We start from the raw sequence: 24038 nt of genomic DNA on the forward strand, positions 1-24038 counted from the left end.
AAAAAAAAAAAAAAAAAAAAAAAAAAAGGGCGGGGGGGGGGGGGGGGCGTTGTAGACAGTATGTCAGTTTTTGTGAAGTGTTTCGGACAGGATTTATTTATTTTTTGCTGATTATGACTTGACATGGAAAGAAACAAGGAGCAAACAAACACGGACATGGTGTTTTTCTGCATGGCTGGAGAGCAGTGCCACACCATTCGTCTTTATCCAAGATGTTGACAGGAGCATCTTCCGGCTCCGCCTGTGCTGAAGCGGCCTCCTCCCTCCTCCTCCATTTTTCCTTCCATCCTTCTCTTTTTCTTTTTTTAATACAGTGCTGCTCCGTTTGGTTTTAAGTGATTACTACAGTTAGTTTATGCAGCATGGAGAAAAAGAGAGAAGCTGTACTCTGCCTTCCCACACATCAGTTTGCAAAGGATGCTATATACGTCATACTCCTTGTGCATACATGCAACTTTCATCGCAAGGGGAGAAAAAATATTTCTCTCTGATCAAAAGCTTTCCCTCTGTCAGCATCAGTCAACAAGAACGCAGCACAGGCACAAACAGGAGAGCCTCTGCTTATGGGATCTTTTTTCATTCCTAACTCATAAACACCACTGGACTCATTCCCTTCGCCACAGCGCTGTAGAGCTTTCATGATTAATCTAAGTTAATTCTTGAGTCGGAGATGAGTTGTCTTAAACGCTATGATTAGCTTAGCTTCCGTCCCTTCAGCCCTCATCTGCGAGGTGTTTGATCACTGCGAGCTTCAGCGCAGTCTCAGTGCGCCGGACATCTTCAGCATGGGTGCATCTTAACAGGATTAGCCAATCCGGCTCATTCAGCCTGAACAATACATATCATTTGTTTATATCAGGTCAAACCACAGTCGACGACTGGGCACCATGCTGGGCCTATTCCAGCCTCGTGTCTGAGGGGGCAGGCTCAGATAATTCGATTTTAGACTGGGTTGAACATTAATCCCGGATCTGTAGTCAGGATCACACTTCGTTTTATTGCAACTTTCGGGCCAAAACACATAAAAACCAGAGAGAGACAAATTCAGTGAATTTATCAGAGGAGTAGTGTATTTTACATGAGCACACCAAGCGAAGTCTACAGTCAAAGAGTGAGGGAAACTAAAAAAGAGGAAATGAGCTGTACCATGTTCAAATACCTCAACATTATATATCTGTTATTAAAAAAGCGTTTGCTTACATGATTGATTTTTTTTGTTGTTTATTCAATATTTTTAAGCAAACTGATCATTTGGCCCTATACTCTGAAATTCCTCATTGAGAAAAAATGAATGCGGTGGTGGCAGCATCATGCTGTGGGCAGGATTTTTCTCTAACAGGGATGAGGGAAACATTTCAAAATTAATGGAAAGAGAAATGGAGCTGAAAAGGTCTGATGCTAAAAAGAAAAGCATGTTAGGGATGACATGCAGCAAGTTTTCTTTTAATTAAGTAATTGAATGTGTCACAGATTTAGTCAGTGTCAGTGTTAATCCCCCATACGCCTATTGCTCATGTGAATACTTCAAAGATTCCTCTTGGTTTTACAACTCAATCTGGAGGCTCTGTCTGAAGTCTGAATCCTTACAAAGCGACATGTAAGATTTGATGGACTTCCTTCATTGCGCATTTAACTAGGATCTGAAAGAGTTTAGAAATAAAACAGGACAGTTAACAGTAGATTAAAATGTTAGGCTGACACCTTTAAAGTCACAAAAAGTGTTTGTTTTTTTTAAGAATTGATTATATATATTCTTAAAATGTATACAGCCTTCCAATCAGACTGAACTTTTGATTAAAAAAAAACAAGTCATAAAATAATTTAATTAAAAATGTGAATCTGTTTAGGAGTTCTAATAAAAATGCATGGACTGTTCAAACTTCATAATTTTAAACTACTTTTAGTTGATCTTTCAAATTCAATTCAGATTAAATACTTAAAATTTTGTATTTTCAACATTAAAAGATTTAAAAAAAGCTTTTATTATTGCTTCATTAAGGGAATAAAAGGCTTAAACAAACATCATGTAACTAAAGGGTTTTACAATTCATGTGTGAGCACTGTACTCTGTCAAAAACAACAATGAAATATGTATTCATTTATTTATAAGGAGAAGCGAATGCAGGTCAAAGTGTTAGCTTCAGCAGTGCCTTCCTCTCAGTTCTGGAACTGTTCAAGCAGAAAACAGCATGAGAGAAAGGTGAGGGGAGCATAAGCATCCGCATGCAGGGAAGGCTTATAGATGGACCCAAGTTTGCTCTGGCATAGAAAAAGTATTTTACTAAACTTAGATGCATATTGTTTCCGCAGTGCAGCACATGGTTAAATCTGCAATCCTTTACATCAACTGGCCCACTTTCTCAGATGTATAACTCAGGAAGTGTGGATTGTGTCTAACCTTTGCCTATCACTGATTTAAAGTCTGGCTGCTGTTTATGGGATTTAGAGCTTGACTCTACTAGGATGAAAAAACTTCCTAGTCTTGTGTCTGCAGTGAGCTAATCTGTAGGAAGGCTCTGTGGAGCAGGCCAGGCGGGCAGCAGACTGTAACTGACAGCTGAGAGGAGAGCGGCGTGCAGTTAATCTCTCACGTGAGCAGATCCCCACAGACTGCCTGGAGTGTGGGTTGGGCTTTGATGCAGGTATAATGGCCCGAAGAGAAACCAGGACATTGCCAGGGGTTACAGTGGCACATAAAGAACAATGAAATATAAAAGGTGCAAAAAGCAATGTGGGTCAGTAACCTTGCAAGGGTTCTTTGTGGCCATACACTATATGGCACATTTTGAGTTACTGTTAAATAATTTTGCACCCAGAGAGAAAAGAACAACTTCTGTGATACTACTGCAGCCACTTTTGAGTAGGATGTAGGCGCATGAGTGAGCTTGAGATCCAGCTCAGCCAGGCAGCAGAGAATAAATCGCTGCTTGCACTTGACAAAAAAAAGAAGGGATTGCCTACTTGGTAGAAACTAGACACTGACACGGTAAACTGCTGCATAAATACCCTTCCAGTTTTATCATGGGGTCAGGACTCAACCAATGATCACCAATATTGATTGGCTAGAAAAGGATGAGTCAGAGTTCTGAGCTGCTTTAACCGGCGGACTGCTCCTATATCATGCCGGCAGAAAGCTTCTTATCTTTTGTTCCTGTAAACAATCAGCTGCATGGAACATGCCAAACCTGCCTGGCTGCTTGTCGCTGCACAGGAGCACAGTGGAAAATTTTAAAACAAATCTTTATCTTCATCCCCACACTTTTCCTTTTGTTTTCGGCACGCAATTGGCTTCAAAGGCGGTGAACAGTTACACCCAACAGATCGAGGCTTTCAGTGTGACTTGCAGGTCTGTCTTTTGGAAGACAGTTATTATTTTTCCACATCAGTGACTGCCTATATCTCTGCGTCCTGACCCCCTACTCATGCAGCAGATGGGATTACCCCTCACAGCAGGCGGATCCAGTCAACACAGAGGCACATCATCTGATTAACACTCCCATGGTTCGTCATTAACTGGATTTCTGTGTCTTTATGTCGTGCTATCCTAAACCGCTCTGTCTGTTTTTATGAAACAAACTTAAAGGAATGGTTAACTTTTTATAATTGAGGTGAAATTAACAAGGTGTAAATATTTACTATCTGAGCCGCTGAAGAAAAAACCTCTCAGCATCTTGACATGTTTAGTATCAGGGATTTTCAGTGGTTGCAGGTGACATATTATCTGGCAAAGACCGAACAGGACTTTTACCATTTTCAAAAACTTCAACCTCTGAAACCTCTTATGCAAACACTATTTAATGATCATATAATCACAGCCATGTTTGCATACTGCATTCATTCAAGTCAATCTTTTTTAAATCTGAAAAACTCACACAAAGAGAAATGACAATTAGAAGAAATTTATTTATAGAAATTAGTTTTTCTTCTGCGCTCAGACCTCGGCACGAAACATAGCACTTAATTTTGATAGATATGCATGAACAGGAGCAAACAATAGGGCTGTTTCCCCCCCAAGCCTAAAACTGGTGGTGGAGTGGAGATACAGGTCCTTCTCAAAATATTAGCATATTGTGATAAAGTACATTATTTTCCATAACGTAATGATAAACTTGAACATTCATATATTTTAGATCCATTGCACACTAACTGAAATATTTCAGGTCTTTTATTGTCTTAATACGGATGATTTTGGCATACAGCTCTTGAGAACCCAAAATTCCTATCTCACATTTTATCATTACATTATGGAAATTAATGAACTTTATCACAGTAAGCCAATATTTTGAAAAGGACCTGTAGAGGCTCCATTTTACACAAACATGAACATAGGAAAAGTTAACCAAAAGCCCCTCTTTAAATTATTCTAGGAAGGATTTAAAAGCTTCTAAAGGTGTTCTAACATAAAGTACAACAATATTTTGGAGATGTGAGCTGTTTAAGGGTGTCAAACTTGTTTTATTTTGTAGTTTGAAAGATCAAAACTTGCACATAACTTTGTGATTACAAAATTTGCAAATCCCTTAATTGTTCCACAATGGGGAAATTCGTTCTCTGCATTTAACCCATCCCCTTGGGGAGCAGTGCGCTGCCATTGTGTGGCGCCCAGGGAGCAGTGTGGGGTTAAGGGATTTGCTTAAGGAATCCAGAGTGGAAACTCTGGGAATCAAACCGGGTACTTGCAACCTTCTCAGCACAGTGCTCTAACCCAGTAGGTCAACACTCTTTGAACTATTATATAAGCTTTTAGAAGCTAGTGATTACATAGTACTTGAGTAGCCATTTTTCCATCTACTTATAACTCATTCTTCAATTAATACCATCTACTTTTAATGAAGGGGTACTTTTAAGAATAAAAATTCTCAGCAATCCATTCAAAAACGACGTCAAACTGGCACTATTCTTCTTTGGCTGTTTTTTGATTATGCAAGTCATTTTTATATCTGTAAATTTTGAAACTTTGATTTGCCTCAGGTGTTTTTTTCACACATAGTTTGAATGTTTTCTCTGTGGAGTCCATTATCTCTCTCGACCCAGACATACTTACTCACTCTGTAGTGGTGAGAACACTTTCTAAAAGATTTACAGGCACTAGGTGTAACAAAAAAATTATAAAGAGATTCACAAATTCTAGGTTTTGTAAAGTTTTGTGGTAATGGAAACACCAGTTACAACCTGTGTTTAAGCCATACCGAAAACTTTATTTCGCTTTTTGTTAACATAGCAGCGCTAAGTTAGAATCACTTCTTTTTCATAGAAAGTTTATCTTTACTCATAAATGTTTGAGAGACATATCCAAAAATATTATCTTCGACAAATATACAAACACATCATCCATCGTCTCTTTTTATAGCTTATGCTCTGTTAATGAATGTGGGAGGGGAGATAGTTTCTATTTTCGCCTCTGAACATCAACAGCCTGAAACACAAAGAATAAACAAATATTGCCCTTACTGAATGTTTTTCTCCCTTTTTTGCCACACAAGACTGCAAACTTTACTGATTTAAAACTCCATCACATATGAATTTTAAAAAATAACATGAGCTGTAGATAAGTTTAGGCTTATATGACTGGATCAATGTCTTCATTGTTTTTGTGTAAAGGATCCACACCCGTACTTTGTTTCCTGATTGGTGAATACAGTAGAAATACAGAGAGGCAACAATAACAACAGAATGCTGCTTGGGTTTCAGGAATAGGCTCCTCTATTGTAAACGCTGCTTATTTGCTTTTAGGCAACTCATTGGTCTCCAGGGATTAGTCCAGTTTTTTTTTCTGCATAGAAAAATTTATATTTTTGCTTTAGCTTAATATTAGTTCAGAAAAATTATCTTCTCTTATTGAATCAGATAGATTGGCTGTGCTGTAAGGCCTGGGCTCCCATTGAATGAATAGATACTGAAGGTTGTTTTTCAACATTGCCTTTTCTGTACTGTATATTGCAAGCAATGAAAATTGGATTGAGAACATGCCTCAACAGCTATTTACCTTTTAATAGTATGAAGGCAAAAAGCATATTCTGTTTTGTTTTCCTGCCATGGGCAGTTGGTTAAGACAATCTGAGCTGCAAACAACAACCATCCCTTGAGCTCTAAACTGACTAATGAGTGGATAAAACTCCAACTGTGTTTGTGCATCCCCACATTCATTAGCGTTCTAAGAATACACTCAACACATGGCTCAAAAAGCCTTTTCACACAAACACACACCTACTGTATTTCTCACATTATGTTGTGAGAAAAACCTGCAGGCCACCTTTTGCCGGAAATGCTTTCATTTCTCTTGTTTTTTTACACATCAGGTGTTGCCTGGGATTTTTAAAGAACCCGAAAAAGCTGGCTGGAATGAGAACAGGTGACTGCCACTATTTTAAAGGAGTTAGAGGGAGGAAAGGGGGAGGGTCGCTCATTCAAGTTGTGCAGAAACTGTTCCTTAGTAAGAATAATGAACGTATGAGAGAACATTGTTTCTGAGACTTATTAAATAAATAAAAATCCTCTCCTGTATCTGTGCACCTTATCTGACATTGTTTCTTCAGTAAGGGTAATTTGCATTGCAGTAGGAGGGAGGCCTAACGTGATTGTCCACTGCAGTAAGGGAGGGCGGCGTGTATTTGGGTTAGAAAGGATAATCCACTCACTCCTAAAGAGGATTGGAGAATTTCACAGGCTCGGATGAGTTGTGAGCTGGTGTTTATAGCACATCACAAGAAAAAGACTGTGTGTATCACAACCAGGGTGCATCGGGACGACCACTGCATCACTGCAAGCATTACGAGTAATTGTTATTGTACAGGGACCAGGAGGAGGAAGGGGGAGGAGAGAGCGCTGGAAGGATGAGCACGTGTCTTCACTCTTTATCTCTCCACAGATCCTTGGATTTAGAGAGATGATGTGATAACTGAGTCAAGGCTACAGCAGTGCTAATGAGCCCCTTCTAATCTTTGTGATCATCCATGAAAAAATGGCAAATTAGAATAGCTTTGTCATTGGAGTAAAAGGTCCAGCAAAATGGACAGAAGCATTCACTGAAAAGAATAATGCTTTTGGCATTTACTTAATCATATTTAGTTACTATATCACGATTTTTTATGTTCGACCCTACTAACATGAAACAATTGTGTTAAAGAAACTAAATTTGATTAATTAAATGACAAAAAACGTTTGCATTATTTCTTGAAAGGAAGAATAGAAGTCAGAATAATGTTTGTCTTTATGTAGCTGGAGATGCGCAAGCTCAATGTCATTTTTAGTGTGGACATAAAAGCCCTGCTTTAAGTGGAAACGTTGGTTTGAAAAATCAGGATTATTTGCTTTGTTTGCTGATCCCATTTATAAATACAAAGGCACATTTAAATCTAAAATCCAAAGACTTTAAAGATAATGAATTAGAGGCTCAATTTAGAAACATTTAATTTATCTGCCCTAAAAAACACATAAACTGCTGAGTATTAATATTACTATACTTATCAGTCTGGCCTCATCCTGATGAAGTTAATGACTCAAAAGGAAACAGTAAATGTTGGTCAACATTATCAGGCAAGTTCATTTCTATAGATCATTTGAGCTGGAAGAAAATTCAAAGTGCTGTACATAAGAAAAATAAAAGTACATTGCAGTTGGTAACATGAATAAATAAAGAGAATAAAAGTAAAATACTTTAATAAGATGATTACATAAAAAGGGAAATGATTGATAGAACTTTTAAAGAAAAATATGGTCTCAAAGACCTTCCTAATGACATTTAAAAAGCACAGTCAAAGGCTACTCTAAAGAAATAGGTTTTAATCTTGACATTAGGTAGCAAAGGATTTTGGTAGTTTTAAAGTTTTTTTGGAGGTTCTTCCAGATCAGTGAAGCGTAACAACTAAAAGCGATTTGGTTCTGGTTCTGGGTATGCAGAGTAGATTTCGTACAGAAGACCTGACAGATGTGGATGGTTGATAAACTGAGAGTAGGTCTGTAATGTATTTCTTGTTTAGCTGTTCAGTGATTTATGAGGTGTGCTCGATTTTATCAAAATGAGGAGGCTGGAAGAGGTTAGCTATAGATTCAAACAGGTCCAGCCTTCTCCGACTGTACCCGCCCCTCACTCAGCGTACTCTCTGTTGCCTAGCAACCGGGACTTTTGACTCACAAAGCAGGCAAAATATGGATGCCGAAATTCTTACTGCTGTTCTGTGTGCTAACTTCATTTCTGAGGAACTTCAGCAGCAGTAGCGTCATCACAGATATCAGATTCATAGCCCCCATTCTGCAGAGATTGGAATCTGTGCTTAAAAGATAAAACTTTTTAATAAACCAAAAATTACCCGCCACATCGGCTTACAAATTTAGCCTTGAGAGGATAAGTTGCTGGATTAGAACACAGCCATAGACTAACAGACGTATATTAAAGTCTATTCTCTTGGATGTGGGGAGCCAGGGTGAACTGATCTCAGAGCTGGGAGGATGTGTTCCATTTTTTACTTTTACAGTAGTGAGGGTGTTGGCAGCAGCAGTCTGTCTGATTGTCTTTTTAGGCAGACCTGTGAAAACAAAGTTTCATTACTCAGTTCTGCTAAAGTTGAATGCATGAGTAAGTTTTGTCAAGGTTCTGCTGAGACAGAGCAACGTGTATTAGAGCAATGTATATTTAAGTCAGGCTTTTTTGTTTAGTTACAAAATAAGCTAGGATTTATTGTTGAATTTAATACTGCTGCTTGTTTTGATAACCGGCAGGAATTTCCTATCTTTGAATATTTGAATTGGTCCAAGTTTAAATCGTCAGATTGTTATTGGACATATAATGAAGCACTAAACTGTGTGTTGAGGCGAAAACAGTTTCTATATAATTAGGTTGAAAATTCAATTAAATTCAATTAGGTTTATTTATATAGCGCCAATTCACACCACAAGTCATCTCAAGGCACTTTACAGTTCAACCAGATCATACAGTCAAACTGATTCAAAGTTTTCTATCTAAGGAAAGCCAGTTGATTGCATCGACTCATTGACTCAAATGCAATCCCCCACACTAAGCATGCTTGTAGCGACAGTGGAGAGGAAAAATTCCCAGCTCCCATATCAGAGGATGAGGAGAGCACACCCGGCCAGTCACGGTCAGAGAAACAGGACCACACTGGAAAACAGGCCTATCTCCAGCATCCACAAACAAGAGTGTTGATGAAAGCAGCACAGCTGATATTTCTCTCCAGGATGGCGTCACAGCCAAACAGGAACAGACGAGGCAAAGTTACTATAAGAAAAAGCAAGGGATAGAAATAAGATTGAAAGGGAATTTTTTTTCAGCAATATTTTAAACCAGTTTGATTATGTCATTTTCTGGTTAAGAAACATCTGGTTTTAAGATTATGACGGCTGTTTACCAGCTAAATATCATCAGTTGTTTATGCTTAGATTTTTTTCAGATAATAGACTGAAATAATTGCTTTTGTTGCTTCAGATGATCTAAAATGTAACAACAGGAAGAAAAGTTTTGGGTAAGATTGTTTCGGAGCCCCAGACTGACTTAACGTTGTCACACCATGTGACATCCCTATGAGACACTCCAGGGTTTTAATCAAATGTTCAATTTTAAACCCTCTGACAGTGAGCGACTTGACTAAAGCTGCCCTCTCCTTGCCTGTCCACTCAAATATTGATTTCTCTTAGACCACATCACTTGGTTAAGTGGCATATTGCTGTTGGTAGTTATCAATTTATTTAGTGAATGGCCAAGCCTCAGAGGGGCTCTGTCCACATACAGGTACACACACATGCAGTGTATGATGAAGTTTGAGTGAAGGCGATCAATAGGCATTCAGCTTGGTGTAATGTTATATCTGACTGGAACCTGACTCATGGCTACAAGTGAGATGTAGAACCCTGTTTTGTATGAAATGATTTTCTCTGTGAAATGTGGACACAGAGCATGACCTGCTCAGACAGCTCTGTAATTGAGACAAAATGCTGCTTCTGGCGATGTGGAGCCCTCGGGGTCCTAACTCGGCTCCATTGGCTAAGAAGCTCACATTCTTATTTCTTTGTGACTCTAAAGTAATCTTTGTCATTTTACCTCACTTTTACTGTCATATTTGGCTAAAACTTAAGAAAAAAAAAAAAAGTCACAGAGAACAGGAGAAAACTGCCACACCACCTGTGTTTTCTTTTTTTCCGGAGCTACCGGTGAAGCAGAGCCTGGGTCTGATCCAGCTCATTAAAACCGAGTTAATGTTTGTGCTGATGGCTCCGCAGAGACTGTCGGAGACACAAGGCAGAGTTATTCCTGCCTCTGATGAAGCCTTTATGGCTTACGGAGGGTGGAAAGAAAATCTCCAAAAACAAAACACTCTGGTGTGCAGAGAAATGCTTGCGATGTATGCACACATCCCTAGTTTCTTACTGTTGCAGTGTAAGTGAGCATTTGTACACGCACTAGAGAGAATGATTTTGTGCAGTGATTGCACTGTTGTTGACAGACAGAAGACATCTGGAGCTCAGGAATTAAATTTGTCTTTCAGTGTAACAACAATCAAACAATTTCTGTTCCATATTCAGATGTGGTGTCGACTCCTCGCCCTCCCTCCTCACCAGTGGATGATTTCTTACACTTTGTACTCAGATAACTGTCAGTTACAGTCATGCTCAATGCGGCAGAGAAAACGTATCCTATGTGTGGATACTGTGAGCTGGAAGGTGAACAAGCAACTAAAAGTGGATGTTTTATCAACATTTTGAAGGTAAAGCTAATGTCATGGTAGCTTCACACTGTGATATGAATTCACACTGGAAAAGCCAAAAATTGATGCCAACAGAGTATTTGTAGCTTAGTGTACAGGTGGTACGTTATCTCAGAGAGCTGCTGTTTGAGCGCTGAGGTCAGATAAGCAGTCTTTGTGTGAGGCTTCCTCACAGCAGAGGCTGCAGCCTGAAGGAAAAACCTGAAATCTGCTCCCATCAGTGTTTTGAGAGCCTGACCTTTTTAATAAATGTTAACAGGAATCTGTTTGGGTCGACTCTGACTGCCTCTGCAGAAGGTTCATTATGAAAGCAAGCTACCATACATCACTGGTCTCACTGTTCAATTCACCTACCCTGCATGTTTTCTAAAATGGCAACATTCAGGTTTTTTTTTTTAATTGTCAGTAGAACAGAAAGTGCATCAAATTGTTTAAGAAAAAGCTGAAAATAGGTATGCACGTGTAATTAGCCACCTCTACTTTGATAACTGTACCTAAAATTGGATGCAACCTTCAGAGATCGAAATAGTGAAGAGAATTTGATTTTTCTTAGACTAAGACAACTTTTATTGTCATTTATATACACAGAGTGTATACAAATATAAATTTCATTTAGTACAGCTTTTCAGACAGTAAATTAACATTTTCATTCCATAAAGTGCAGCTGTGATCAAATGTAAACAGTATGGGGAAATAAATTCTGAAATCCAATGTGTGTATAAATACATCTGTCCTGGAAAGGCCTCAGAGACTTGTTAGAAAACATTTTTTAAGGCGCTAATCTTATTTATTTAGTTATTTTCAATCATATGCAGACACACATTTTTTGCCCCGATGGTCCCGATACAGATACATGACTGTGCAGTATTGGCCGATACTGATACCATCAAGTTTACCTTTGTGAAGCAGGAAAAAGACTAATACAAAGTGAATCCAGTAGAACTTTTTATTGCCTCCCTTGAATAGGTGACAATAATTGAATAAACTTTTGGCTCTCAAAATGGTATCGGTGCCCTATTTGTTGGTACTCGTCGATACCGATACCACCATTAGTGCTACGATGCTGGTATCGGTGTCAGTGCAACACTACTTACATGTACTACTATATTCCTCAGATCAAACTAATGTCAGCATTATAGCATGGGGATGCTTCTCTTGAGCTCAGATGTTAGAACAACCTAAAGAAAACTGAGCTAAAGATTGATATTCCGGCAGGACAATGACCTGAAACATGCAGCTAGTAACAGTTTCATTAAAGCAGATTCACCTGTTACAATGGCCTAGTCAAAGTCCAAACTTCAAGTGATTTTAAATCTGGGACAAAACTTTAAATATATATTTTCGACAGTTGCTCCCCACCCAATCTAACTGAGTTTAAGAAAGCATCATAGAAGAACTGTTAAAATTTCTCTGATGTAGGGTTGGTTAAGGCGTAACTTTTCAGTTCATGTCAGGGATGGACAATTAATTGCATGCGCTATGTAATCACAGCTAAAAAAAAGAAGTAATTTCTGTTTCAAAGAGGCACTGGATTTTTAGTCATATTACATTTAACCAAAGACACTAAGTTTTTCATCAGAGCCATAAAGGTGATGATAATAAGATTAATGTGGGGAGAGAATCACATCTATGCAAGCAAGCTAGAAGAAAGCTGTTTTCCACTTATCAGTGGAGGCCTGTGTCAATGGGCTTTGGACAAGAAAGTTTTCAAGACCATGAAATCCTGGAGCCAAACATGTACCTGAATGAGACATTTAAAGAAAATTGCTTCTTTGGTTGTAAAGAAAACTGCAATTTATATTTTTGGCAAAATCACAAAGACTTACTTTAAAATTTTCCATTGCTTTGTTGGAGTGCCATATCAACATCCCACTAAAACTCATTGATGCATCTGTAATGTTCCATAATAATCATAATTTTTAAAGGGGGTGGGTGGGGGTATTGCATTAAAATACATTTTGAAGTACACTTACAATCCTTATTAGTCTAAACTATTGATCTTTTTTCTACTGTTTGTAGGTGTAAAGGGGCCTCCCACTATGGACTCTCAACAGACAGGAAGCGCCGCTCGCAGGAGGGTGAGTGTACAGACAGCACATCAGAACTCACCGTGGCCACGCTGCCCAGTGATGGACCCACCTCCGCCGCCGTGGCTCTGCTCTCAGACGAACCCGGGCTGGTCAACCCGGCCTTTGACCCCAGCATGGAGGACAACAGTCAGTCAGGCAGCATGACCAGCCTTGCTGCTCGAAGCAGCACCAAGAAGAGTGAGTTTGTTTGCAGTGTGTGGATGTTTGCGGTTATGCTCTTTACTGTATGACATCTCGTAACTGAGAAAAACATCATGCAGTTCATTTAAACGTTTCTGGTCACACATTTCCCACTTTGACATGTTACACCTAAAGTTTTTTAGCTTTGATTAGAAGTCATTGACCAATAGTTTTGAGGTGGAAAGCAAATCATGCTTTTTCCCTTTTTTTTTTTAAACAAAAGTCTAAGGGGTGTATTTAGAAAGTAATACTTTTGCTGCAATTGCAACTGCTAGTTTCTTGGTTTGTCTCTATCCACTCAGCTTCAGCCTGCACATTTTTAGTTGCATAATAGTTTAAGCTTGAGCTTTATTAGCTGGAGATCATCAGTGAGTTAAGATTTTTAAGCCAATTGAATTTTGATCTATTTAACTTGAACATTTTAACATCTAGATTTAGGGCTGCAACCAACAATTACTTTGCAAATCGGTTAATCTGTCAATTATCTTTTTGATTAATCAATTAATAAGAAGATTTTTTACCAAATTAAACCAGATGAAACCAAAACTTTTCTTCTTGAGGAGTAGAAAAGTTGTGGATAGAGAATAATTACAGACAATAAAGTATTTTAATCTTAAATGCAAAATCTTTATATATATTTTCTTTTTACAATTTTGATATAATTAATGCTCTAAGTGGGTTGCTCTGTCAGCTAAAGGCATGTTTTACAGTCTCTATACTCTATTTAATGATTAATCGTTTACTAAAATAGTTAATGATTATTTTGTTTAGTACAGTTTTTCAGACAGTAAATGAACATTTCCATTCCATAAAGTGCAGTAGTGATCAAATGTAAACAGTATGGGGAGAAAAATTCTGAAATCCAATGTGTGTATAAATACATCTATATAATGAATAATCGTTTACTAAAATAGTTAATGATTATTTCAATAATTGATAAACAATAAAGTCTTGAGTTGTTGACCAAATGGGGTGAAAATATCTTCAAGTCTCTAATAGTTTTTCCTCCATTCTAGTCTTATATTTAGCTCCTTCCATCTTCCAACAAGCAACAACATGGATTTTGTGCAACTTTTTGTTGAACTGTAACCTGAAATCTCTCTTAGATCTATTGGTTTGTGTTTGAGAGATAAAAAAATGTTACAAAGCTCGAGGGATATGAATGCTTCTAAAAGGTATAGTACAAAGTCAAAGGTGTATGGTTTTAATCTTATTCAAACATGTATTTAAAACTGAGGTTTACCCAGGCGCTCCTTCGCTTTTAAACACAATTGTTCTACCTAATGCTCTCTGATAGAAATACTGTTAACCAATTAGCCCTGCTACTGTTTTTTCTTTCCACACAAATCTATAAAAAATACTATTTAAGGAAACCAACAGAGAAACAAAGAGAGAAAGTCACACAGAGAGGAAGTCACTGAAAGGGTAGGAACACTGTACTGTAAAGGAGAACCATAATGAGAGGCGGGTTAAAAATAGCTACTGCAAGTGTGTGATATTGCCTGGTGACGTGATCTCAGCTCTCCTTCCATTTTTTTCCCACCTGTGTTATCAGGAGGCAGTCATGAGAGTTCCTCTCTGTCCCTGTTCCAAAGTAAGAGCTCGGGACACCAAATGACGCTGCAGCAGCATTTTAAGCTCAGCCAGCTGAGCGCCCCACCGCCATCACCATGAGCGCTGCAACTGCTGAACAAGCTGTCAGCTCCAGCAGCCGCTGGCACTTTTTAAAGAATAATGTGGCTGTCAGAAACCTTCGCATCTCTCTGGGACCGCAGAGGGAGGGAGTGGTGCTGCAGAGGCTCCGTGCACGGAGCAGCCAGGCTGGGGCAGGGGCCTCGCTTCATCCCCCTCTACTCTGCAAATCAAAGTAGCAAGAAGGGCTGCTCTCTTTAGGACATGGTTACTTGAGTCCAGATTGTGTTCTTTCACTAATGCTCAGTTCTCAGACTGGATTTATTCATTTATGAGCTGCTACATTAAACAACCTTTTCTACTGACCCAAAACAAGCAATAACATCTAATTGAACTTACTTCTGCAAATAAAGCTGGAAGAGAAATGCTAAAAAGCAAATATATATACATATCTTCTACAAATACTAATTAGCCTTTCAGCAACCACAATATAACCATATCTAATGCAGGGGTTACCAACCTTTTTAAGGTTGAGGGTTGCTTCCTGGTTACTAAGTCATAGGGAGGGTTACCAATATTGACCTATGAACAAGAGGGATCCATGTTCACCTAAACTTCATTCATAATAAACACATTGTTATGTTTAACTTTTAAATCTCTATAAATGCTAAAAAGCTCTATATGGTTAATATGATCAAGTTATTTATAAATGATTAAAAAGAAAGAGAGAGAAACGGACTAAAATAAGATCTGAAACAAAGTCTACTGGTGAGTTGTTCTCTTCTCAGAAGACATTGAGGGCACAGCATGTGGTCCTTGAGGGCCCTTTGGGGCCCGTGTGCACCGAGTTGGTGACCCCTGATCTAAAGGATTCCTTCAGTGCAGTATTCAGCAAGCTGTTCTCTTTTAAGTTCCATTTATTCATACCCTGCATACCAATAATACATTCACGCATTTGAACCCATCATCTTCTTGATGCCAACAACTGATAGAGATGTACAAGATTCATTAAAATGCTTCAGGTAACATAGCAGAGGGACATTGTGATGATAAGAAAAAAAGTAATGACAAGACACTTTGGACTTGCTTTTAAAATAACCTCCAGCTTTAGCATCACCATCTATATCAGAAAACTATCATTTCATTTAAAAAGTAATGGACATACTCAAACCTGTTCAGTTTTTTTCCCTTTAGATGGGTATTTATTGTTTACCAAACAAACAACATGTTAGTCCTCTGGTCTTGTGAAGGATCTATTTGCTGTTCAAAAAGGCAGGAATTGGGCATAGTTGGTGCCAAATTGCCAAAGAGTCTGAAAGAACAGCAGGTGCAGCAAACAGCATAATGCAACTCTCTACAGAGCTGCAGTCTGCTTCAGGACTCAGTCATTCAGAATGTCATTGAAAATACAATTTATGCCAGTTTTTCATTCCAAGAAGTGAAAATGAGAAATATGCATTAAAACAGTAAGATATTTCAGGAGCTCATTTGGGTATGTTTTGATGGTTATGTCTTGAAAAGATAACGATTGTTATATGGCCTACTGTATATAATTATGGGGAAGACTGGCGATTTTTCAATTAACTAACAGACAGATCACAGATTAACTAACAGATCAGTAACAACATCAACAACGATGGAGAAAATAACTGCTTATAACCTTTGCTGTATGCAGACATGTCAAATGGAAAGCTAGATGGAAGGAAAAACTGAAAGAAAATTATTCACAAAAAACAAGAATAACTGCTACCCTGACAGAACTGTCAGCCATTTGTAAACAGTACTTATTTTTCATTGAAGTTATGTTTCATTTATATTTTCTAAGACATGACACTTTGGATTTTCATGTGTTTTAAAGCCATAATTGTCAAAATAATGAACAGAAATCCCCTCTTAAAATCACTGTGTTAAGAATTTAGATAACTGGAATTTCCCTTTTGGAAGTTGATTACTGAAATTAATTAGTATTCAAGTACCTTTCTGATATACTGAGATGTGCCTGTTAGGTAAACTAAACAGAAAACATTTGACATTGTTCATGCATGTTTACTGCAGGAGTTCTGCAGGGTTTAAAATAAACATTACTTTTTCATTTCTATTTTTTGCACAGCTGAGCAAACACAAAGTCAAGCAGGTGTGTCCTTTTCAGGAAGTTTCAAAAGGGTCATATGCAGGTCTGCAAATCGCACTTTAGAAATGCAGAGATTGATGAGGAGTTTAGTCTTACTTTCCCTATAGATGACAGCAGCATAATCCCTATAGATTCCCTTTGATGTAATGCATCAATAAAACACTATTTATTTCTGTAGTTTCTATGCCAAAAGTATGTATGAAACATAAAACTCAATCCTACCAAACCTGCTCTCTTTTTAATTCTTAAATTCATCAGTACATTCTGTGTGCATGATATCCTGCATAAGGTTTTACCAGTAGAGAGTCAGGGATTGGCTGGAAACTGACTCAGACATGTCTGGGCATGTTGCAAGTGAGCTCATTTATAAAAGGCTTCTCTCCTTTCTGCAGTCAGAAACTTTGACCGTTCTTCAGTGAGGAGCCGCTCCTTCAGGAGGTTAAACCGGGCATTCAGCGTCCTACGGAGGACCAAGAGTGGCACTGCGGTCAGCAATGAGACATCAGAGGAGAGGGACAACGCCAGGAATTCCAGCGTTCCTCCAGAGGGTATGGAGCAAAGCTTCTTACATCAATCTGTGTGATTCCTAAAGGTACTTTAATAGACACAGACTAGGAAGTGCATGTGTTAACTAGTGCTGCAACGATACCGATACAGTATTGAGCAGGGCCTCGATACTAAAATGTGGGTATCAGTATCGGCGAGTACCGACAAATAGTGCACCGATACCATTTAGAAAGCCAAATGACTATTCAGCTTTTGTCATCCATTCCAGGTAGGCAATAAAAAGTTCTACTGGATTCACTTTATTGTTAGTCTTTTTCCTGCTTCACAAAGGTAGGCAGCAGCTTGACAAAGCCATAATTTTACATCCAAGTAGTATGCAGTTCTTCATATATTTACACACACATTAATTTTAAACAGATGGTAGCGGCCAATACTGCACAGCCAGGTATAGGGGCCAAAAAATGGCAATCGGCGCATCACTAGTGTTAACCAAATGTTTATATTTGTTCTGTTCCCCTTAGCTATGCAAGGAAGGTAATATGACTTTAGGCCTTGGGTGCAACAGCAGAAGCATATGTTTCTTTAATAATTAAGCCACAGATTGCAGAAGGCCACTGGTCTTCTGCATCTCTCCTGAGAAATCAGAAGAGAGAGTGGCAGCCTGAGGCATTTTGCATAGTGATGGTATATCAGAGGTCGCTTGAGATGAGGCAGATCACATGATTCTCCCCCTTCTCCACTCTCTGTTGTTCCTATCCATCTTCTGATTCGTCCTCTGCATCCTCAGTGACCCTGCATCCCTTCATCCCCCCTCTTCACCTTCAGGCTTGAATCATCTTTGTCAAAGTAGTGCCCGGGGAGAGTATTTCTTTGAAATACATATTAATAACACCTCATATAGTAAAGAAAATAAAACGCAATACAGAAGCATTTTAAACTGAAGAAATGTAGTCCACCATAATAGAGTATTATGTAGAGTTAAAGACCCAGCAGGGTGGGATGTAGAGAAGGAATATGGTATTATGTAAGAATGAAGAATGACAAATGACTGGAGAGTAGATGATTCTCAAAGGCCATCACTGAGGAGGCTGAGCGAACCGTTTAAATATTAATTGAATGCTCAGAGTAAGGGAGAGAGCGGGCCGTACTGTGTAAAAGGTAAAAGATGGATGCAGATTTAGTTAGAAACAAATAATAGTAAAAATAATTGCATTAAAAAGTTCCCGTGCATAAAAATTGATAAGAAATTCTAGAATTATGAGTTTGAAGAAGAGACTCAAATGGTGGTAATAGTGAGAAAGAAGGGTTACATAAGAGCTGCAGGTCTCAGTGAGTGTTCTGCACCCCTGAAGCAATCTGCTGTGATAAAGACAAAATATTGACTCTGGAAAAGAGAAAGTGCAGCACTGGGTAGAATGAACCACAGAGGCGACTGCACCAGAGACAGGGGACAGTTCTCAGAGGAATAAGAGGAGAGAGAGTTTTTTTTTACCAAAGTAAAAGACCCAAGGTGAGAAATATGTCTTCTCTGATAGTGACTGGTCAAAGCCCATGACCAAAGATGCTACTGCAAATTATTCAGATTACAATGTGGAATTCACCGCTGTGTCTGAGGGAAAAGGCAGATTCACAAAGAAAAAAGAAAAATTAAGAGACAAGTGTATTTGCCTTTTAAAATGGACTTTCCAACAATGTTATTTTACAATGATAAATCTTAAACCATTTTAATGAAAGTTTCCCTGAAAGATATACAGAAAGTAGAGGAATTTCTATACATGACTATTAAACTTACCACAAATAAAATCCTGAAAAAAGGGATTTGCATTTTACATACGCAATACATGCTACATGTATTCCATTTCTTCCAGTTCCCAACATCTGGACCAAACCTGATTTAAAACATTTATAAATTACTGCATGTTGTCCAACGACAGTGTCTAACTTCACTTGTGCCGCTTCTCCTGTTTGTATGGTAGAGCATCTGGGACCAGGCTGCACGTGATACAAATTATCCAATGAGCTGCCAGTCTGGGTTGCTGATGCTTGGTTCTTTTAGACGCAGCAGGCAAACCTGTGGATAGCCAGGCAATGGGAAAGAAGGAGAAGACAATGACAGAAAGAGAGTAGAGAAAGTGTGGATTGCTGGAAGAAGCTCTGTGAACTAGTAAATGTAAAGTGAAATGGTGTGCTCAAAGATGACCCTGCACATTTTGAGTATTTTTGGCTCTACTGTACCTGCTGCTGTGAAGCAGGATTCTCCACCATCAAAAATAAATATTTATCCAGGCTCAAAATGAGAACCTTGATTGTGCTTGAGAATGGCTTTGTCACCAATCAAACCCAGGTTTAAAGCCTTGCAGGTCAGCCTAAAGCCCACTGCTCTCATTAGGCCATAAAAAAGAAAGAAAGAAAAAAAAAAAACGGTCAGTTCAAGTGTTTTATTAAAAAAGTGAGTCAGGATATTGTCTATATACTAAACTGAAAGATTGTTGTTCTCTACTTCAAAAACAATTTAGATTTTAAAATGAAATTCTTTCTATCTTTTTGTAAAAATTTAATGTAACATGGACGAATAAACACCTGCATTTAATTTCAGAGTTAAATGCTGTTTAAAGTAACGGATTATAAATAAAAATGTCTCCAGACCTTTGCTAGATGTTGATTTTCTTTATTTGGACCCCACTGATTTTTAATCAGTAAAAAATAAATAAGACAAATCAAGGAGAACTGTGTTGTTGATAAAAAAAAAAAAAAAAAAGGTGAAAAGGTTAGACGGACTTTTTTGGAGATATCAGAAAATTATGAATTTCATTTCACAAACTGATGAGATACAAAATAAACTTTATGAAAACACATTTTAGATTCACAGACTTCAGCCAGTTTTTCAAGCTGTCTTGTACAGCAACACAGCTTGCAGCACATAAGCAAAAGACACTAAGCAAAAAAAAAATTTCCTCTCGGTTTATAAAACCTTATTTTACCTTATTTTAGTATTTTTAGAAAGAAGAGGCAGCTGGTTCCTAAGCTGAACCTCTCCACCATGGTGTTGGTTATTTACCAAGGTTACCAAGGTCATGGTTATTTACACCATTTCCTCCCGTTTAATCAAGCTCTCCATATTTTCTCCATCAGTGCTGGCTCTTCCTCAGCTTCATCACCTGATCCCAGATGGTGAACTGACCAGTATTAAGATCACACGACAGGATCCCTCCGACCCGCTGGCCATCAGCATCGTTGGCGGCAATGAGACCCCTCTGGTTCGCATCCTGATCCAGGATATCTACAGAGAGGGTGTCATTGCTCGAGATGGCCGCTTGCTGCCTGGGGACATGATTCTAAAGGTATAAAAAGAAGTAAATTAACATCAAGTGGTCATATTGACTCTAGAGTTACACTTCTTTTTTCTCTCCCTTCCAGGTCAATGGCATTGACATAAGCAATGTGCCTCACTATTTTGCTGTGACAACCCTTAGACAGCCGTGCCAACTCCTGCGGCTAACCGTGCTCAGAGAACAGCGGCACCGCTACCGTTCCCACTCGCACGGCCACACTCATGGTGCGGGTGTGCAGCAGTCTCTTGGCCTACCCCACCATCCGGTTAGAGATGACAGCGTCCACGTGGTCCTGAATAAGAGCACTCCAGAGGAACAGCTAGGGATCAAACTGGTCCGGCGAGCAGAGGAGCACGGGGTCTTTATCTTTCACCTGCTGGAGGGGGGGCTTGCTGCACGTGATGGGCAGCTGTGCATAGGGGACCGTGTGCTGGCCATCAACGGGCATGATCTTCGTTATGGGGCGCCGGAGCACGCCGCTTTGCTTATCCAGGTCAGTCAGCGGTGGCTGCAGGCCACACATAAACCATTAACTTCCCTCACAAAGTTCACAGTTGTGACAAATTCAACCTAAATTCTGTTTCCGACCACAACCAACTGTGCTCTGCTCCTACTCTGCCTCCCTGAGGTATTAAAGATAATTGTGGTGATTCAAGCTAATTGTGTTGAGCTGTGCTGTCGTGTCTGCACTCACTGCAGTTAATGCTGTTTAATTGTGGCGACTCCCCAATGGACCAGGGGCCGTGCGGCCGCCTCTGGTTCCTGGTTGATGCCAGCCTGTGATGGCGTGTATTTGGTTAATAGTGGTTAATTACTGCATGTTTATGGCTGAGTGTGGAAGGTCTCTGGGCTCACAGTTCCTGTCTGAGCAGTCTGACTGGCTCTTTTAAATCTCTATGGAGCCAAGATGGCCTCTCAGAGCAGCCACTTTCTGTCAGAGATTAAGAACTGGCAGGGAAGAAACTGAATTAGTCCAATTAGAGCAATAATGGGTTTGACTGGCTAATTCGGGCCTCGGTGCTGTGTTACACAGACTGGCAAAAATCTCACAAGGAATAGGAGAGCAGGGAGACGGCTGCAAACATCCAGTCTGTGACTGTGAGGCAGTGAGTGTTAATACACAACGGTAAAAGTGGGGATCAGATAGAGGGGATTCTTTTTTTCCAAAGAAAACAATCATTTTAAACATTTGTTTTTACTTAATGAAAATAACACATATCAATTTGCAAATGATTCAAAAAAAGCTTTTGTTGTTTTGTTGTTGGTTTTAGGCAAGCGAGCAGTGTGTGCATTTCATCGTATCTCGTCAGATCTGCCTGCCTACCCCAGACATCCTACCAGAAGGACCGTGGGGCATGGATGGTCCCCCACCATACTCCCCTGTGGATATGGAACAAACGCTGCTGGTAAGAGAAGAACAAATACATACGCAGGAGACAAAAGCACTACTAAACACACAGAGAAAAGCTTTGTTCTTTTGATAATTATTCCCTCTCAGGTACAAATGATTCATGGAGCAATTATTCTCCAATCAAAATCAAGCATTTCATTCAACGACAAGCAGGAAAGTCTACTATCCTTGCAGATTTGCTGTATTCATATCAGCTAAACTACTTTACAGCATTTATCCAGCAAACTAATTATTCCCATCCGTTCTCTTCTCCTGTTAGGACAAACAAATGGGATTGAATTTATAACCTTAGTGTTCATTCAGCTTGTCATGTGAATAAATAATTTTTTAGCAATAGTACAATGCGTTCAACATCTGTAGAAGATTTTGGTGAGAAAAGTGATTTATTTTATCCTCTAAGTTTATTTCCTTTACTATACCAGTTGGTGTGCTAAATAAAAATACCTCATAGTTTTATATAGTGATAATATTTGAGTCCTAAATCAAAAATCTAGATGAAACTTTGACTTCTAAAAGGCATGAACAAATTAATACATTAAAGAATAAAAAATGTCAATACGTAAAAAAGCAATGCTAAAAGAACTTCAGCTTATCAAACTAGTTAATGCATTACAACAGAAGTCCTCCTTGTTGAGGTGGTAGAACTACTGCTGGAGGTTTGTCATTTTTTCTGCAATACCAAACAAACACAACTGTTAAACTGAATAACAGCTGAGAAAACTGTTTTAATCAAATAGAATAGAAAACAATGCAGAGAATAAATACATATTTTGTTCTTAAGAAAAGGCAGAAACAATAAAGCTAAGAAGTAATCCTGGAACTACTATACTATTTTTATTAATTTAAGCGATATATGGTGAAAGTCTGTTTAGATAATGAATTTCTAAGTTGAAAAATATTGTTTTAAAAATTTGCAAAATGCTCTGACTTTTTTATAGATAAATATCAGATTGTTTGTCAATTTTTCATACATACTTTGCTTTACAATCATTTTTTTTTTTTAAAGGGCCTCTTATGTCTGCCTTGCAAACATCCTACAGGAAAATATTGGAATGTAGGGCTGCAACAATTAGTTCGATAATCAAGTTATCTGTTGACAATTTTTTTTTTTTTAATAATTGAATAATAAGCAGACGATGCAATTGAATTAATACAAGATTTTTTACAAAAATGCACTGTATGCCAGTACAGTGAATACTGTACGCCAGTTTGCAGTGTGGGGCAGCCGGTATGGGGATCAGCACCTCCAAAGCGAAGGTCATGGTTTTCCACCGGAGAAAGGTGGACTTCCCTCTTCAGGTCGGTGCAGAGTCCTTGTGTCAAGTGTAGGAGTTCAAGTATCTTGGTGTCTTGTTCACGAGTGAGGCACAGATGGAGCGTGAGATCGATAGACGGATCGGTGCAGCATCTGCAGTGATGCTGTCGCTGTATAGGACTGTCGTTCAATTTACTGAGCAATCTACGTTCCCACCTTCACCTATGGTCATGAGATCCTGGTAATGACCAAAAGGACAAGATCACAAATACTGTACAAGCGGACGAAATGAGTTTCATTCGCAGGGTGGCTGGGCACACCCTTCGACATCGGGTGAGGAGCTCAGTTACCCGGGAGGAGCTCAGAGTAGAGTCGTTGCTCCTCCGCATCGAAAGGAGCCAGCTGAGGTGGTCTGCCATCTGTCTCGGATGCCTCCTGGTCGCCTCCCTTGGGTGGTGTTCCAGGCATGTCCCATTAGGAGGAGGCCTCATTGAAGGCCCAGGACACGATGGAGGGACTATGTCTCTGAGCTGGGTGGATGGATGGATGGATGGATGGATGGATGGATGGATGGACGGACGGACGGACGGACGGACGGACGGACGGACGGACGGATGGACGGATGGACGGATGGATGGATGGATTAACTTAAAACTTCTTTTATGTATGCTCAGCATTGTAGGTTTGGTTAAAGATGTCGAATTAACCCTTTTTTTTTGCACGGAAGCGAAGATATAAGACAGGGAGGATATGATTCATTTTAATGGTGAAACTGGTGACAT

The 24038-nt window shown here is 39.1% G+C and overlaps 1 protein-coding gene across 3 annotated transcripts in view; it reads left to right on the forward strand.

Moving 5' to 3' along the window:
- The window catches only part of lnx1 (ligand of numb-protein X 1, E3 ubiquitin protein ligase), a 48886-nt gene that overhangs the window by 18858 nt on the left and 5990 nt on the right, over positions 1 to 24038 (forward strand). For all 3 annotated transcript variants that reach the window (XM_015385559.1, XM_015385560.1, XM_015385562.1), the window contains 5 exons: positions 12738 to 12985; positions 17144 to 17299; positions 20391 to 20599; positions 20676 to 21083; positions 21862 to 21996. In XM_015385559.1, the coding sequence (XP_015241045.1) occupies positions 12738 to 12985; positions 17144 to 17299; positions 20391 to 20599; positions 20676 to 21083; positions 21862 to 21996 (1156 nt within the window). The remainder of the gene's footprint in view (positions 1 to 12737; positions 12986 to 17143; positions 17300 to 20390; positions 20600 to 20675; positions 21084 to 21861; positions 21997 to 24038) is intronic.

Source organism: Cyprinodon variegatus, unplaced genomic scaffold (assembly GCF_000732505.1).
Source record: "Cyprinodon variegatus isolate N-32 unplaced genomic scaffold, C_variegatus-1.0 Scaffold343, whole genome shotgun sequence".
Classification (NCBI taxonomy): Eukaryota; Metazoa; Chordata; class Actinopteri; order Cyprinodontiformes; family Cyprinodontidae; genus Cyprinodon; species Cyprinodon variegatus.